Source organism: Eleutherodactylus coqui, chromosome 12 (assembly GCF_035609145.1).
Source record: "Eleutherodactylus coqui strain aEleCoq1 chromosome 12, aEleCoq1.hap1, whole genome shotgun sequence".
Lineage (NCBI taxonomy): Eukaryota > Metazoa > Chordata > Amphibia > Anura > Eleutherodactylidae > Eleutherodactylus > Eleutherodactylus coqui.
The window spans coordinates 39,821,935-39,838,493 of record NC_089848.1 but is presented as its reverse complement, the minus strand read 5'-3'; the positions used below and the strand labels follow the sequence as shown (position 1 = coordinate 39,838,493).

General features: G+C 43.7%; 1 protein-coding gene across 1 annotated transcript in view; it reads right to left on the bottom strand.

Moving 5' to 3' along the window:
• BFSP2 (beaded filament structural protein 2) overlaps window positions 1–16,559 on the bottom strand; it is a 53,284-nt gene that overhangs the window by 29,136 nt on the left and 7,589 nt on the right. Inside the window, exon 2 of the mRNA XM_066585074.1 lies at window positions 6,877–6,959. Within this exon, the coding sequence (XP_066441171.1) occupies window positions 6,877–6,959 (83 nt within the window). The remainder of the gene's footprint in view (window positions 1–6,876; window positions 6,960–16,559) is intronic.

Sequence of the window (16,559 nt, the reverse complement as noted above, 5' to 3'; positions counted from 1 at the left end):
GCTCAGCCGCCCGGCATTTTACCGGAAGAAAAAGTCCAGCATGCAGCGCTATTTCTTCCAGTATTTTGTGATCTGTAGGGGGACCTCTAACCAGAGCGCAGATGTGAACCCGGCCTAAGAAAAAGATTAGGGCATTATTGGGATAATGTAAATATAGAAATTGATCTTTTTTGTAAAATAAACTAAAAATAATTTATTACAAAAGAGCAAACACTATCTGTTTCTGTGCTCTTTCCATGTTGTCGGCTTGTGAGTAAAGGCCTATTTACACTAGCCGATGATCGCTAAAAAAACGCTAATCGGCGATCGTTTTAGCGATAATCGGTGTGTGTAAATGTGCACCCATCTCACAGTCTGCTTTTTGGGCACTGCTGGCTGATCCTTAAATTCAAGCTAACCTAAAAATCGCTGTTCACTCTTATCAGAAGTTCTCCACGGGGAGTGCTGATAGCATTGTTTCCCCGTGGAGAACAAAGGATCTGAGCACAGATTAGCTGCCTTCAAGGAAGGCTTCATTTGCACACCTATTTGGTATTTAAGTAGCAGCTACTTAATACTTTATGCAAAATGATCGCTCAAAGCTGTCAATCAAACTGTCATTTGAGTGATCATCTGCTGGTGTAAATGGGCCTCCAGAAGTGATTGATCTGCGGTAATACACGGATCAATCAAATGCATTGTATTACGCAGTTCCGCTCACATTAGCGAATCGGAATTGCATATTTCCAGCGGGTTCTATTTTACAGTGGAATCTGCAACATAGAGCTTATCATTTTCTATGGTCCTGATATACCCACACTGTATACACAATTGCACATTGCCGGACTTGTGTTCTTTCCTCCAGCTCTGTGAAAAGACATCCATCCTGCATTGCGGCCATCTTGTGCAGGAAGACGGGTGCATCAGCCGCCAGGATGCGCCCAAGTTACTAAGCCCTCCCTGTTTGTTTTTTGCGGGAACAGTTGTATTTTCCACTGGTGCCACTGAAGCGGCATTTATTGGGTTAATAGCCTTGTTCAGCAGACACCCGCAATGTGTAGAGGGAGATAGGTAGTATTTCTTGCCAATGCAGGATGTAAGAACGCAAAATCTGTAGTAATGAATTCCTCTTGTGAATTTTTTTGCAGTGACTGAAATAAAGTCACGCTGGAGAAGCGCCTGAAAAAAGTTACATGGATCAACCATGCCCACAAAGACATCTGCTCACCGGGTGAAAGCATGTTGCCAGAATAATTTAACGGTGCTCGCACAAGCAAGAGGGACAAAACGGAGTCTGGGTGTTGGTTTTTAAGCTGTTTTCCAAGGAATGGGCAGTTCTCTAGGGGTTGGGTTTACAATAAGGGGTGTCTGCTGGTTTTTCTGCGCGTTTTTTTCCGCAACACATCCGCGTATATCCGCGCGTGATTTTTCACGCATCCGCACCTATCCGCAAGTACATTTAGGTACCATACACGCGTGAAAATCCGCTAGCGAAATCCGGAACGCTGGTGTGCAGGCGGCCTAAGGCTTATTCATACGAGCGTATATCGGCCACCGTTTTCACGCCCGGCCAATATACGCTACCATCTGAGTTGTCTTTCCCTTCCCTCCCGCTTGCCGGCTCCCCTCCTCTCTCCTCCCCTCCAGCTGTTTGCAATGGGAGGGGGCAGGGCAGAGCTATGCCCCACCTCACCCCCTCCAATTTCAAACAGCCAGAGGGGAGGAGAGAGGAGGTGAACCAGCGAGGGGGAGCGAAGGGGGTAGATAGCTCAGATGGTAGTGTATACCGGCTGGCCGTGAAAACGGCGGCTGATATACGCTCATGTGAATAACCCCTAAAGTAGATTCTTTTTGCCTTTATGTACTGAAATCTGAAACTAATATGTGCCTATGTATGGTATAAGATCAGGGTGGAAGTAGAAGGTGTGCGCATACTTAATTAATTAATGACCTCATTGAAGGGGGACATGCACTTGGTTATAAAAGCTTTTAGGTCTGTATCTGTAATAGTGCTGATAACTGTGAGAAAGGCCGTTTTTCGTCTGAAAAGCGTCTAGCGGTTTTATCGGTGTGTCCCACCATGTTATAAAAGAAAATAATAAAGGAAGAAAAACTTTTTGCACTGAGAAACCCGCCTGACTCGTTTGTTATGGAAAAAGAAAAAAAAGTGTACTAGGAATGAGCGCCTGCGTGAGTACGCGGTCATATGTGGTGCATTATGTGGCCGTGCACAGGATCCCAACCGGGATCACAGATGGAGTTTAGCAGCGTGACTGATTTGTGCGCCCATTCACACGTTTTTATACTGCTAGTGGGCGCACGGAAAAATGCCTACAACCGTGTGAAAGAGCCCTAAGGCTGATTTCACATCAGCGGCAAGGATTTCGGTTTCCTGCTTCGTTTGGGGAGCAGGAAAGGGAACCCCAGTGGCTGAATGATTCCATCTTATGACAGAACCGAACAGTGCCAGACGGACACCATTATAGTAGGGTCCACCTGCTTTCCACCCAGCTCCTCGGGTTTTGGACGGAAGAAAGAGCACTGCATGCGGTGCTTTTTCTTCCTGCATTTTCAGACAGATTTGCAATGGTACCTCCTACCGGAGGCTCAGATGCAAATGTGAAACTGGCCTAATTGTTCTCTCCATCGCGGTCAGTGATGATGTGTCTTTCCAACATAGTGTGGTTGTTCCCAGTAAGAGAAACCAAGTAATCTTGTGGATATGATACCCTCTCCTTATGTGTTACAGGCAACCTCCAAATTTGAGGAACCTTATAATTAGGAGTGCATGGCCCTCCGACAAACAAAAAGGAACATATCCCTGTAATGTAAGGAGCTGTAAGACCTGCTGACATGTACGGACCGCAGACAGGATACGGATCCCCAACACACAGCAGGACTATAAGATCCCAGGGACATTCACATGTTCCACGTCTGATGTGGTGTACCTGATCATGTGCAGTAAATGTCCTGTTGGGGATTTTTATGTTGGGGAAACGGGACAAAAACTGAAAGCCGGGATGAGATCTCATCGCCACTTTTCTAGTCACGGACACAACATACAACATATGAAAGTTATTATACTTAAAGGCAATTTGAAGTCCCAGCGTCACAGAAGAATTCGGGAATATGATTTTATAACCACCTTTGATACTATCAGAAATAGTATGAATCTGGGAAGGGGGTTTCTGCATCAGTGGAGATTGTGATTATGATTTTACACGGATGAGGGGCATACACCCTACAACAGCTGTCTGTGTATAGTTTTCTGGCTTGGTTTCCTATTCCCAATCATTGCTTTGCAGACTTGTTTAAAAGCTGTACATTAAAGGAGATGTCTCGAGGAAGCAGTTAATTTTTTTTTTTGCCCAGTCCCCCCCATTAAACACACATTACTAAGCCCCCCTGTAAATGACATTTCTAGCTGGTTCGTACTTACCGTTCCAGCGTTTCAGCAAGTTATAAAAGTTTCCTCAAGATGGCCGCCGGCTCTTTCCCAGTCGCTCGCTGCAGCCCGACGTGCGCGCTCCCGAGACGCCGCCAGCTGTGTCTCCATGGCAACCGGACGCATCGCAGCCGCCGACCAGACGCCCCGCAGCCGCCGACCAGACAGCAGGTAACCGGCGCTAGCCCCCGGCTCCCCAGCGCTAGCTCCCCCGGCGCAGCGACAGCCCCCCCCATCGCAGCGACAGCCCCCCCGGCCTAGCGCTAGCTCCCCCGGCCTAGCGCTAGCTCCCCCGGCCTAGCGACAGCTCCCCCGGCCTAGCGACAGCTCCCCCGGCCTAGCGACAGCCCCCCCGGCCTAGCGACAGCCCCCCCGGCCTAGCGACAGCCCCCCCGGCCTAGCGACAGCCCCCCCGGCCTAGCGACAGCTCCCCCGGCGCAGCGACAGCCCCCCCCCCCCATCGCAGCGACAGCTCCCCCGGCCTAGCGACAGCCCCCCCGGCCTAGCGACAGCTCCCATATCTACAAGATTACTTTGTTTCTCTTACTGAGAACAATCACACTTTGCTCTACTGGCTAACACGGTACTAAACTCTTTTTGCTCTTTCCAACATGTGACTGCGGCAGTCAATCTCTGAACACCTCGCTGCCATTTCATCCTCAATGATGTCCCTATTTCAGCCAGTGTATGGCTGATGTGGGGTCACATATTAAAATAACACGTCATCTGTACTACAACATAAACACCGGTGAGAATCAGGGAATGGTCAGCATGGAAGCAGTGGGGATTTAAAGTGTAAGTATAAATGGACCTATTTATAAAGTCTTGAACGCCACAATTCTGGCATCCAAAAGTCACAATTTTGGTGCACGCGCCAAAACTACAGCTTTTGGACATTTTCAAAAAGTAATTTGGGCCCAGCCTTAGAGAGCAGGGGCGCCCGAGACATTTACTATAATCTATAACAGAAACTTGCATAGATTATATCAAAAACCTACTTTGGCCCAGAAGTTTTCATCTGATAGAAGCTCCAGAAGATGAGACAAATGTATTAAAATGCTTGTACATTTGTTGCTTCTAGCCGGGGACAGCATTTACTTAGACTGGTGCATGAAATGTTGGTAATGATGATTACACTACTCCTGTCACACAGTTATAATAGAGGAGATCACAACTCATCCTCCTGACTAGATACTTATGGTCTGTAGCTATATAAAGAGACCTCAATGTTTTTTTCTGTTTAACCAATGTTCAGTTAATTTAAATTTTTCACTTAAGAGCCACTCCATTGAATACAGACTATTCCATCCATGCCTCTCTCTCGCCTGATTGCCCATCACACTCTGGAGGTCTCCTCTGTGCATTACAGCCACTTCCATGCAGTGCAGCCCCCTGTCTTAAGCTTACTAGGCACCATCTTGATGATGAGATTTTTTGGTTTCACTTTCAAGTCTGTCTCATTGATGCATCAGCACAGGATTAGCTAGAGGCTATACAATTTCTGCCTGCTGGGGGACAGTTTGAAGGGGTTCTGTCATTAAAAAAAACACATGGATGTTCATATAGTGTTCATATAGTATGTATTGCGGCGAGACCTCGTGGCTGCGCACTAAAGCAGGCTGCCGAGGATCAGCATTCCCTGCTCGTCAGTGAACGCTACATCACTAGTGACGTAGCGTACACTGACCTGCAGGAGGGAGACTGACGGCAACGTCAGGAAGAAGAGAATCCGGCCAGCTGGAGGTGAGGTGACCTGGGGGACTGGAGGAGCCAGGAGAAGATCGGTGAGGTGAAGATCTGGTAAGAAGACTGACAAGAGAGGAATGGGTAACTACCGAATTTTTTTTTTAAATGGCAGAACCCTTTTAATTATTATGACCTTCTATATTCACCTAAATAAGCTAGAGAGCATAAGTATACAGTGAGGAGGATGAGCCGTGATCTCCCCTATTACACCTGTGTGACAGGAGCTGTGTGATCAGTAACTGTCATAGGAATGCCTGTGTGACCCTCTAGGTAGTTTCTGTGGTAGTGTCCATGTAACAGCATCACACAGACTGAGAAACTGACTAGTTTCAGACAGCATAACCCCAAGTAAATTTATGCTGGTCAGAATTGAGATCACATGACCATCTGAGGAAAAAGAGGCCAGAAGTTACAAATAGAAAGGAATAACTAACCAATGTAACACTAGATCTCTTATATATACTGGGGGACTAGTTACATAGTGAATCAAACAAAAATTACCGCAGTGGCCCTTTCAATTAGTTTAAATTTATTTATATTAATGTGTGCCTCGCATTTTCAGATTTCTTTTGGATGGTTGTAAGCAGGACGGTTTCTTACCACAGTTGTAAAACTTCTAAATATATGGTTAGTCCATTACTGGAACAAATAACTGGCTGACAAATTCATTTAATTATAGTCTCTATGAGTTCAAATAATTTAAGGATTAAGTAATTAGAGGCTCCCTTACATTGTCGAGCCTCTGACACCCACAAGTAATTACACATTCAATTGTTATTTTTAGTTAAAAGCAAAAAAAAAAGTTGCAGCTGCAATGTACGATAGAAGAGGTGGGCAGTAAATGTATGTAAAGGCCTCTTCACACAACTGCAAGTCCCTATTGCCTGCAGTGATCTCTCTAGGAAGAGAAAGCTTGAGTGTATTACAGGCACATTTATGCATCTGTAATATGGACAAGTGCCCCAGCCCGGCCGCAAGTCTACTAACCCAAACGCATTATAGATCCCATAACACACTGGTCTAAAGGGGTTGAGGTGCGTTCATGGTTCAGCCAAAACTGCGCCACAAGTCGGCGCAGTCTTCTACTTGTGCACAGAAAAAAAGCCATGGCCATGCGGTATTGCGGTGATTACTATCGGTTCCTTTTACCGAGGCAATTTTGATCTGGTGATGCTTTAGTTCAACTGACATAGTGTCCAGGTCCCTAACTGCCTTGCTCACTAATCAGAGGCATAGATAATAACTTGTAGGCCCGGATGCAAATGTTGAGTATGGCAGCCCTCCCACAACTTTCCTCTGCATCGCTGGGTCTCATAAGAAGCCTATTGATGCAACCCTAGCAGGCGAGACATTGATAGAATTTTAGATCAGGCAGAGGCTGAATGTAAGTGGCCCCAATGCAAAATCTGTACCATAACCCCCAACCATCTATAATACTGGTGTTTTCTTATATGATAAAGGGGCCTTTAGGTCCCCTAAGGCTCCCGGGCCCGGTAGTGACTTCTACCCCTGCATCCCCTATAGCTATGCCACTGTCACTAACTAAACAGGCATAGAGGGAACATTACTAGTCCTGGTAATGCTTTACAGTGCTGAGCAGTTTATTGGGGTGGGACTTGTGTGGGGAGATACAATATACTGCCATCAGCAAAACAAACGAACAGACAGGCAGTAATGTTTTACATACGTCTGATAGACATGAATACCTTTCCTTGAAGTCTTCTGCACATGCTTGTATATTCTCTGTCTGCAGCATAAGTCGAGCATTCTCCAAAACAGAATCTCCCACCTGGAAAAATGAGGCAGTCATAGAAGGAAATGAAATGTTCTGGTTATTTGGGGATATAAGGACTACTTCTAGGTAACTGTGTAATTCATATCTACTAGGGAAAGAACACAATGTAAATATGTTTTACAGTACATCTATATATATAAAATTGAATGTATGTCTGCATGTGTGTCTGTCTGTTTGTCCTTTATGCGCTACTACACCATTCATCCGATCGCCATGAAACTTTGGGAAGTTGTTGAGTACACCCCTGGGAAGATTATAGGCATAGTACAAATATTCTATGATAAGTAGCGCGTGCGCAAGCGTCGTCGACAGTTACGCCCCCCACGTAGATCGTTCGATTTCCATCATTGCCACTAATTCTCTCAATTCCCGATGTCGTAGAAACATGAAATTTGACACGAGCATTGATTATGTCATAAATAGGAAAAGTTAATGGGTCCCAACTCGATTATTCAATTCTAAGCGCAAAAGAATTAGCGTCCAAATTTTACGTACGGAATCTAATTTTCTCACTTCCCAATGTCATAGAAACTTGAAATTTGGCACGAGCATTGATTATGTCATAAATAGGAAAAGCTAATAAGTCCCAACTCGATTATTCAATTGTAAGCGCAAAATAATTAGCGCCCAAATTTTACATACGGAATCTAATTTTCTCGCTTCCCAATGTCATAAAAACTCGAAATTTGGCACGAGCATTGATTATGTCATAAATAGGAAAAGTTAATGGGTCCCAACTTGATTATTCAATTCTATGCGCAAAAGAATTAGCGTCCAAATTTTACGTACGGAATGTTATTTTCTACTTTCCGGTGTCATAGAAACGGGAAATTTGGCACGAGCATTGATTATGTCATAAATAGGAAAAGGTAATGGGTCCCAACTCGATTATTCAATCCTAAGCGCAAAATTTGGCACGAGCATTGATTATGTCATAAATAGGATATTGAGAATGCTGAGGTAAAATAAAAGCTGTGCTGTGATTGGTTGCTATATATTATACCGCTGAGGTAAAATGAATGCTGCGCTGTGATTGGTTGCTATTTTTTATATTGCTGAGGCAGAATAAAAGTTGCGCTGCAAATTTTATGTATGGAATCTAACTCTATTTTCCTGATGTCTATATATATAAAAATGAATGTCTGCCTGTCTGTCTGTCCTTTATGCATTACTACACCTTTCATCCAATCACCATGAAACTTTGGGAAGTTGTTGAGTACACTCCTGGGAAGATTACTGGCATAGTACAACTATCCTACAATAAATGGCGCGCGCGCGAGCATCATCGACAGTTATGCCCCCCAGACAAAGATTGTTTGATTTCCATCTCAAGCACAAAAACAAAAGGCATTACGAGTAACGGGATGCGTGTTCAACCAGAAAATGATGCATCCGCCGAACGTTTCACAAGACAATTGCTGGATATTGAGAATGCTGAGGTAAAATAAAAGCTGCGCTGTGATTGGTTGCTATTTCTTATACTGCTGAGGCAACATGAAAGCTGTGCTGTGATTGGTTGCTATATATTATACCGCTAAGGTAAAATGAATGCTGCGCTGTGATTGGTTGCTATTTTTTATATTGCTGAGGCAGAATAAAAGTTGCGCTGTGATTGGTTTTTATTTCTCTTACTGCTGAGGTAACATGAAAGCTGCGCTGTGATTGCTTGTTATATATTATAAAGCTGAGGTAACATGTAAGCTGCGCTGCGATTGGTTGTTATATATTATACCGCTGAGGTAGCATAAAAAAGCTGCGCTGTGATTGGTTGTTATCTAGATATATAAAACGAATGTATGAATGTATGAATGTCTGTCTGTCTGTCTTCGCAGCAACGCGCGACGGGTAAGCTAGTTGGTTTATAAAACTGAGATGTGCTAATCCTGTCTAATATAAACTCATAGCAGACAGTCTGAAGATGTGCCTATCGTATAACAGAGGCTCACGCTGTATGATACATTTGGTGCATGTTGCTACCGTTACTCTAACTATTAACAGTTTTACTTTATGTCAAAATTTTGACACATGGGGTTACATTTTATCCCAAACCCCTTCCCGCTGAGCCATGCCCTCTTTCCCTTTGAGTAATAGATTTACCCCATTTAGCGCATGACTAGATGAAGAAGTGTAGCTCAAAGAGACTCGGTCACCTACTTTTAGCCCTATGAGCTAAGCTTATGGACTGAAAGTAAGAGACTCGCTGAGTCCGTGGATGTAAGTGTTGTACTTAGCTTCCCCGTTGTCTCCCTGGTGTCAGTGCTGGAATCTGCTGCTTAGTGCATTGAGCGGCGCTGATAAGTAGTCCACCCATTATAAAATTATAATGGGCAGACTACTTAGTGTGGTTACCCGCATCATCACCTAGCAATGGTGCAGGAAATACAAATAGTCATCTGCAGTAACGATAATTCAGGTACGTGGGCTGCGGGCTCCTGCATGCGGAATCCGACCCGTTGGTGTGAGTCTGGCCTTACTCTTTGTAAGGTCTTTGTTATCGGCTTTATGGTCTACTAGGCAAATACTGATTTGTATCTACTCAATAGAAAATAATCCCAATGAGTGCAAAAACAGAGGCAAATAACAAACAAAATAGGTCATACAAAAACATGGCTGTGAATAGCTACGAGGATTTACATTAGTTTCCTACCACAATCCGTAAAACACAGACCAAAAGTTAAAATATTCTCATCTGAGAGTGGCCTAAGGCCTCCTTCGCACGAGCATATGCGCATTTGTAAGCGCCTCAGCACAACTTTTTTGCACATTGAATGAGTCTTTTTTTTACACGTGTTGTCATATTTTACTGTACTTTCTCCGCCCCAAGGGCATGCTCATTCGCGCGTGGCAAGCAAAGACGTACCACTTGAAATTTTAAAATAATCTTATTAGGTCCAGATCTGTTCTTTTCCCAGCAGAATTCCGCAGCGTATTATGCATTCAGTATTGTACCTGCATCTGTGCTCCCCCGTTGACTTCTAGAGGGACCTTTGGTGCACGAATGTGCAGAAAAGTAGAGCATGCTTCGTTTTTTTTACGCAATCGCAATGCACATGCAAAACACAGAAATGGGAATGAACCCATTAACATCAATGGGTTCTAATCTCTGCGTATTTCTTGTGTAAATTTTACGCACGGAAATACGCCTATATGAAAGGGGCCCTAAAACACATAATGAATGCGGCAGAAGGAAAGGACAGCAGTCTTTTGCTGCAAAGTGATCCAGAATTCTGATGCATGTAGGGTAATAAATATCCCCCAATATTAGTGCCCATCTGAATGTTAAAAACTGTCCCATTTCCCGCACCTAAGGGCTCATTCAGATTAGCGCAGCCGGTACGGAGCGTCGTTGTACCTGAACGAGGGGAATTTCTTGGCTGGCTTTTGAAACTCCAATCTAGAGCGCAGGAGTATGAAAATAACTGCGGGAAGAAAAGAGCCGCCCGATCTTCCCCCGCTCAAAGTATTCACTGCATGCTGGGAATGTAGAGCGGGGTTCATCGTTTCTCAGCCGTGCAATTAACGGGCGAGAATCCTGATAGTGAAAATAAAACCACTGAAATCCACTGAAATCAGTGATTTTGTTGTGTCCCATTATGTAGCCGTGATAATCATGGGCGCACAATGGGAGAAAACTACACGGGTCTGCATCAGCCCTAAGATGCAACAAAAAAATCAAGCGTCACGCAATGGTAACCCCCTTTTAAAAACAAAAAAACAAAAAACATAACTTTTATATATTTGTTTGTTTTTTGCGGGACGAGTTGTATTTTTCAATGGTGCTATTTAATGTACCATATAATGTACTGAAATTTTTTTTTTAAATTCTAAGTGGAGTGAAATACAAAAAAAAAATGAAATTCCTCCATTTTTGGAAGGGTTCTTGTTTCTACGGCACACAAAATGCAAAAGAAACGACATGATAACTTTATTCTATGGGTCAGTCCAATTACTACGATACCAAACTTATATGGTTTTTTTTTTACTGTACTACCTTGTATTTTTTTTCAAATTTTTTCTTCTAATTTTTTTAAATTATTTTCTGCCGCCATCTTCTGACAGCCATTACTTTCTTATTTTCCGTCAACATACTTGTCTGGGAGGGTTCATTTTTTGCGGGATATAGCAAACCTGTAGTTTCTTTTTGTACCATTTTCGACTACTTTTTGATCACATTTTATTACATTTTTTCTTGGAGACGGGGTGACCAAAAAAAAGCGGTATTCTGACATTGTGTATTTTTTTTCTGACGACGTTCACCGTGCGGGGTAAATAATGTGTTACTTTGATAGATCGGACTTTTATGGACGCGGCAATACCAAATATGTATTTAGGTTTTATTATTTAGATTCTTTTATTATAAATATGGCAAAAGGGGTTTTTAAACTTTTATTACCTTTTACTTATTTTGAAAATTAATAAAATGTTTTTGAACTAATTTTTATATATTTTTTTCTCCCAAGAGCGGACAAAAACTTGATGATTTCATCGATCCTGCAGTATGACGGTATACCATAGCATTACATCATATCGCGATCTCACAGGCAATCTATCAAGCCACACCACAAGCATGGCTTGATAGGCAATCTGGTATGGCTGCTCTGGGGGCTTTCAGAAGGCCCCCGGCTGCCATGGCAACCCCATGATCTCATTTTTGGGGGCAGTGTGGGACTCCGGAACATCGGTCAGGGAATTTCCATGCCGCTATCAGAATTAATGGCAGTATTAAAGGGTTAACAGCTCTGATCAGCACCGTGGTTTATTGGAGCAGTTGGGGGCGGGTGCTAGCTGTAAGAAACACCCGCCACCCGCATTGTATGCAGCGGGATCAATCCCTGATCCCCCTCCATACAAACCCTGAACTGTACAACCTAGAGAGTTTGTTGCGTCTCTAAATATGTCTCCAGATGTAGAGCTACTTTATGCACTCCCCAGCTACTGAACTGAAAAATTTTGCAACAAATTGTGACAGATTTGGTTAATTTAAAAAGACACATTTCATAAAGGTCTCTAAATCCAGTTTAGGCCTCGGTCACACGACCATTTTTTGGTCCGATCTATAGTCCAAATGCATCCCAATGGGATCGATCACATGTCCGCTTTTTATGCGGATGTGTGATCAATTATAGAACACAGCGATTCTCAGAACGCACCTATCTGCGTTCTGCGCATCGCTGTGTTCTATACATGTGCTCAATGGGGCCGGCGGCAGCAGCGCCGACCCCATTGAGAACATATATTTAAAGGTCGTTCTCCTCTGCCACAGCTGTTACAGCTGTGGCAGAGAAGAACGATGTTCACCCATTGAATTTAATGGTGTCGGTAATACAGCCAGCTCCATTGAAAGCAATGGGCTGCCGGCGAGCGCGGGATGAATTTTCGGGAAGGGCTTAAAAATATAAGCCCTTCCCTGGAAATCATCCTAAAATGTGTAAAAAAAAAAAAAAATACACACTCACCTTTTTCCTGCAGCCGGAGTTCAGCCACGTCCGGCCGGCAGTTCTCCTGAACTGCTCTGTGAAGTATTCAGCAAGCGGGGATTTAAAATCCCCGCCTGCTGAATGGGCTGCCTCTGATTGGTCACAGCCATCACAAATCAGAGGCAGCTCTCACTCACCCATTCATGAATGGGTGAGTGAGTGCTGCCTCTAATTGGCTGAGCGCAGGGACCAATCAGAGGCAGCTCTCAGCTATTGAATGACATTTTTTTTTATTTTTACACATTTTAGCATGATTTTCAGGGAAGGGCTTATATTTTTAAGCCCTTCCCGAAAATTCATTCCGCGCTCGCCAGCAGCCCATTGCTTTCAATTGAGCCGCGAACATCGTTCTCCTCTGCCACAGCTGTGGCAAAGGATAGCGGGCAGTGCGGGGCGGTTTCCCCAAAAACGCTGCTAGGTGCAGCTTTTTCAGCGAATCGTCGGCCCCGGTCACGCAATTTGCGGATGCGCATCCGTTATGCGATCCGCAAATCACGGGAAAAAACTGTGACTGAGGCCTTAAGCAGCAAATTCTCCCCGCTACCTTTTCGAGACACTTTTGAACAATGGAGTGAGAGGAGTGACATCTGTGGGGCAAATCAAAAGGCCTAGGAAATTTCTCTAGATTGATTTGTACCAAAAAAGGTGCAGCTCAACGCTAGAATTCTGGCACTTCACCAGAAAAAATGTACCCCCATAAGTGGAGAAAATGTAACTAAGGCCTTGCTCACACGGACACGCACGAATTCCACTGCTAAATCCAGCAGCGGAATCTGCCCGTGCCCGCAGAAATAAACATTAAAGAGCAGCTTCTTACCTCTCCGGATCCAGCGCGGGTCTTCTGCAGCACGGCGGATGCTTCTGGGCACGCCGTCCAAAGTGCCTGGCGCATGCGCAGTGTCTTTTTTTAAAATTCCCTGCTATCCCGTGGATCCGCAGCACGTCCACAGTGACAAGCTGCAGGTGTGCTGCGGACGTGCCAGTTTCCATTTACTTCTATGGAAGCCGTCCCTGCGCAATCCACAGGAAAATAGATCATGCTGCGATTTCCTCCCACGTGTGCGATCCGCACGCCAGGAAAAAAGTCACATCCACATGCTAAAAAGCATGGGCGGCTTGATTTGCGCAGGTTCCGCAAATCAAATCCACCCGTGTGAGCCAGGCCTTATAACTGGATCTCTTCTATGCTTAACATTTCAGATGATAACATAACATGTAAGGCTGAAAAAAGACACAAGTTCATCCAGTTCAGCCTGTTACCCCCCCCCCCCCCCAATGTTGATCCAGAGGAAGGCAAAAAACCTCAATGAGGTAGAAGCCAACTTTCTCCATTTGGAAGAAAAAACATTTTCCCGACTCCAATCCGGCAATCATAATATTCCCCAGATCACCGACTCTTCTAAAGTAATCAGTGATATAACATGTAATAGTGTCACACTCAAGTAAGACATCCAGGCCCCTCTTGTGCTCTTAGCCAGTTCGCCATCACTACGTCCTCAGAGAGTTCCACAGTCTCACTGCTCTTACAGTAAAGAACCCCCTTCTATGTTGGTGTAGAAACCGTCTTAAATCTAGACGTAGAGGGCGCCCCCTTGTAACAGTCCTGAGTATAATAGATGATGGAAGGGATCTGTATTGTCCCGATATATTTACATATAGTTATTAGAGCGCCCCCTTGTTACAGTCCTGAGTATAATAGATGATGGAAGAGATCTCTGTATTGTCCCGATATATTTACATATAGTTATTAGAACGCCCCCTTGTCATAGTCCTGGGTATAGTAGATGATGGAAGGGATCTCTGTATTGTCCCCTGATATATCTATACATAGTTATTAGAGCGCCCCTCAGCCGTCTTTTTTCTAAAATGAATAACCCTAATTGTGATGACCTCTCTGGATATTGTAGTCCGCCCATCTGAAAATGTGTTTATGTTAAACATATTTTTCAAAGCCTTTTGGTGATTTTTTTTTTACATTTTCAATATCCAGATCTATAATAGAAAACATTCCTGAAATCCTGCAGTTTTCACATTGAACACTAATCGTAATCTGTCTCTTCCTGTTCTCCAGAGAGACCTTTTTCATCAGTCACCCCATTATCATCACAGGCAGGATTACATTGTAAGATGACACCTATGTACGGATAACACTAGATCCACCATTCACAATGGAAGATTGTTACAGCTTACCTCCTCTCTCTTTTTGCACAATGTCACAGAGCATGCCTTGAACCATGTCTCATAGTCAATGGGCTCCCTCCTGTCCATTGTGTGAATGGCCCATGAGTTGTAAAGCATAAATTTAAATGCTGTTAGTCGCAACTCAAGCAAGATAGCCACCCCAAATGTACAATCAGAGAGTAAAAACTGATTATACAGATAGAAAAGGTTTCACTATCTGGTTTTAATCATTATGAAAAAGTAGGAAATATGTTTCCTTTAATTTTTGAGATCTGCTGTGTAATATAATCATATGTGCTAGAACTTGCAAGGAATCCTATGATTATTAGCATCACGGTCCTCAGAATTGTAGTGTTACATGAAAAATGTAAAAATGTACTTCTGAATCCTCATGTGCTGTAACTATGGACATTTTAACAGATTTTTCCTATTTCCTAATTCAGAAGCTTGAAGTTTTAAAGAGGTTGCCAAGTTGTAAAATACTGATGGCCTAGCTGCAGGATAGGTCATCAAATAGATCAGCCGAGTTCTGTCATCTAGGACCACTGTCCATCAGCTTTTCTCTGGGTCAGCATGCTTGTACATTGAGTTGATTTTTGTAGGAAGCAGGCAGCGCCATTCTCACTGCAGTGGCCAGGCTTGGTACTACAGGCAAAGTTACTACTAAAGTGAATGGAAACAGCCTGCAATACCAAGTCTGGCCACTGCAATGAGAACGAAACTGACTGTTTCTTGCATAAATCAGCTCAATGCATGAGCACACTGGTAAACAGCTTTTCAAGTGGTGGATCCCTTTTGACCTTCTATTGATAGCCTATCCGATAGGCCAACAGTAGATCACAACTATACAACTCCTTTAAGGCCCATTTACAAAGCCAATGATCAGCTGAACAAACATTTGTAGGAAAGTTCTTCCCTGGTTATTGCCACCTGTAAACATCCTTGTGTAAGCAGGGGATGTGCCTAAACAATAGTGCAAACTGTGTTAACAATCGTATTAATGATTGCCCATCGCTATACAGTTTGTATACTCATGATGATTGCCGCCTGTAGATGGATGTTTAATGAATGATGATGGACCTGCTATTTCATCAATCGGCAGATTATCTGACTGTGTGGGCATATCTATTATTCTTTGTACTACATACCAGTTTTCTGGCATACAAAAGTCAGGGTTTTGGTGCACACACCAAAATTGCAACTTTTAGGGCTTCTACACCAGGCCTTGTCACTTTTTCATAAATTCGGTGGAACCTGACTTATAGGAACTTTGCTTTGTGCAGCCCATCAAATTTATTATAATATATGCCAGAATCTGGCGAACTTTATAGCAGAAATCTTCACCAGCTGGCATAGGTTTCCATCTGGCGCACGGAAGTGCCACCCAATCAGACAAATATATTTGTCACTCTCTGCTTACTTACACTACCATATGAAACACCAGTCTAAAGACAGTGTCACACCGGCGTAAGCTCATTTACACTGTGTACTTGTGCAATGGGCATTGCATATTTGCGTAAACTGTACTTTTTGCGCACACAGAAAAACACATAACCATGCTCCCATTCATTGAAATGGGCAATAAGACCCCATTTACACTGACAGATAATTGTTCAAAAGTCACTCAAACAACAGTTTGAGTGACAGTTTTGAGCGATTATCTTTGCTTAAGAGCTATGCAGGCAGAGCGGGACACCGCCACTATCGCTCGCCAAACAATACAGCTGTTCTGCATAAACAAATAGCTGTATTGTTCTTCAAGCTTACTGCTCACGTCCCGCTGTGAACTACCAGCGGGACACAGGCTGTAAGAATATTACCAGCGCTGCCAACTATGATAACAGCCACCATCGCTGATAAGAGTTCATCGCTCAATCCTAGAAAACTAGAATTGAGTGAGGAACGAATCGTGTACGAAAACTGCACAATGCCTGTG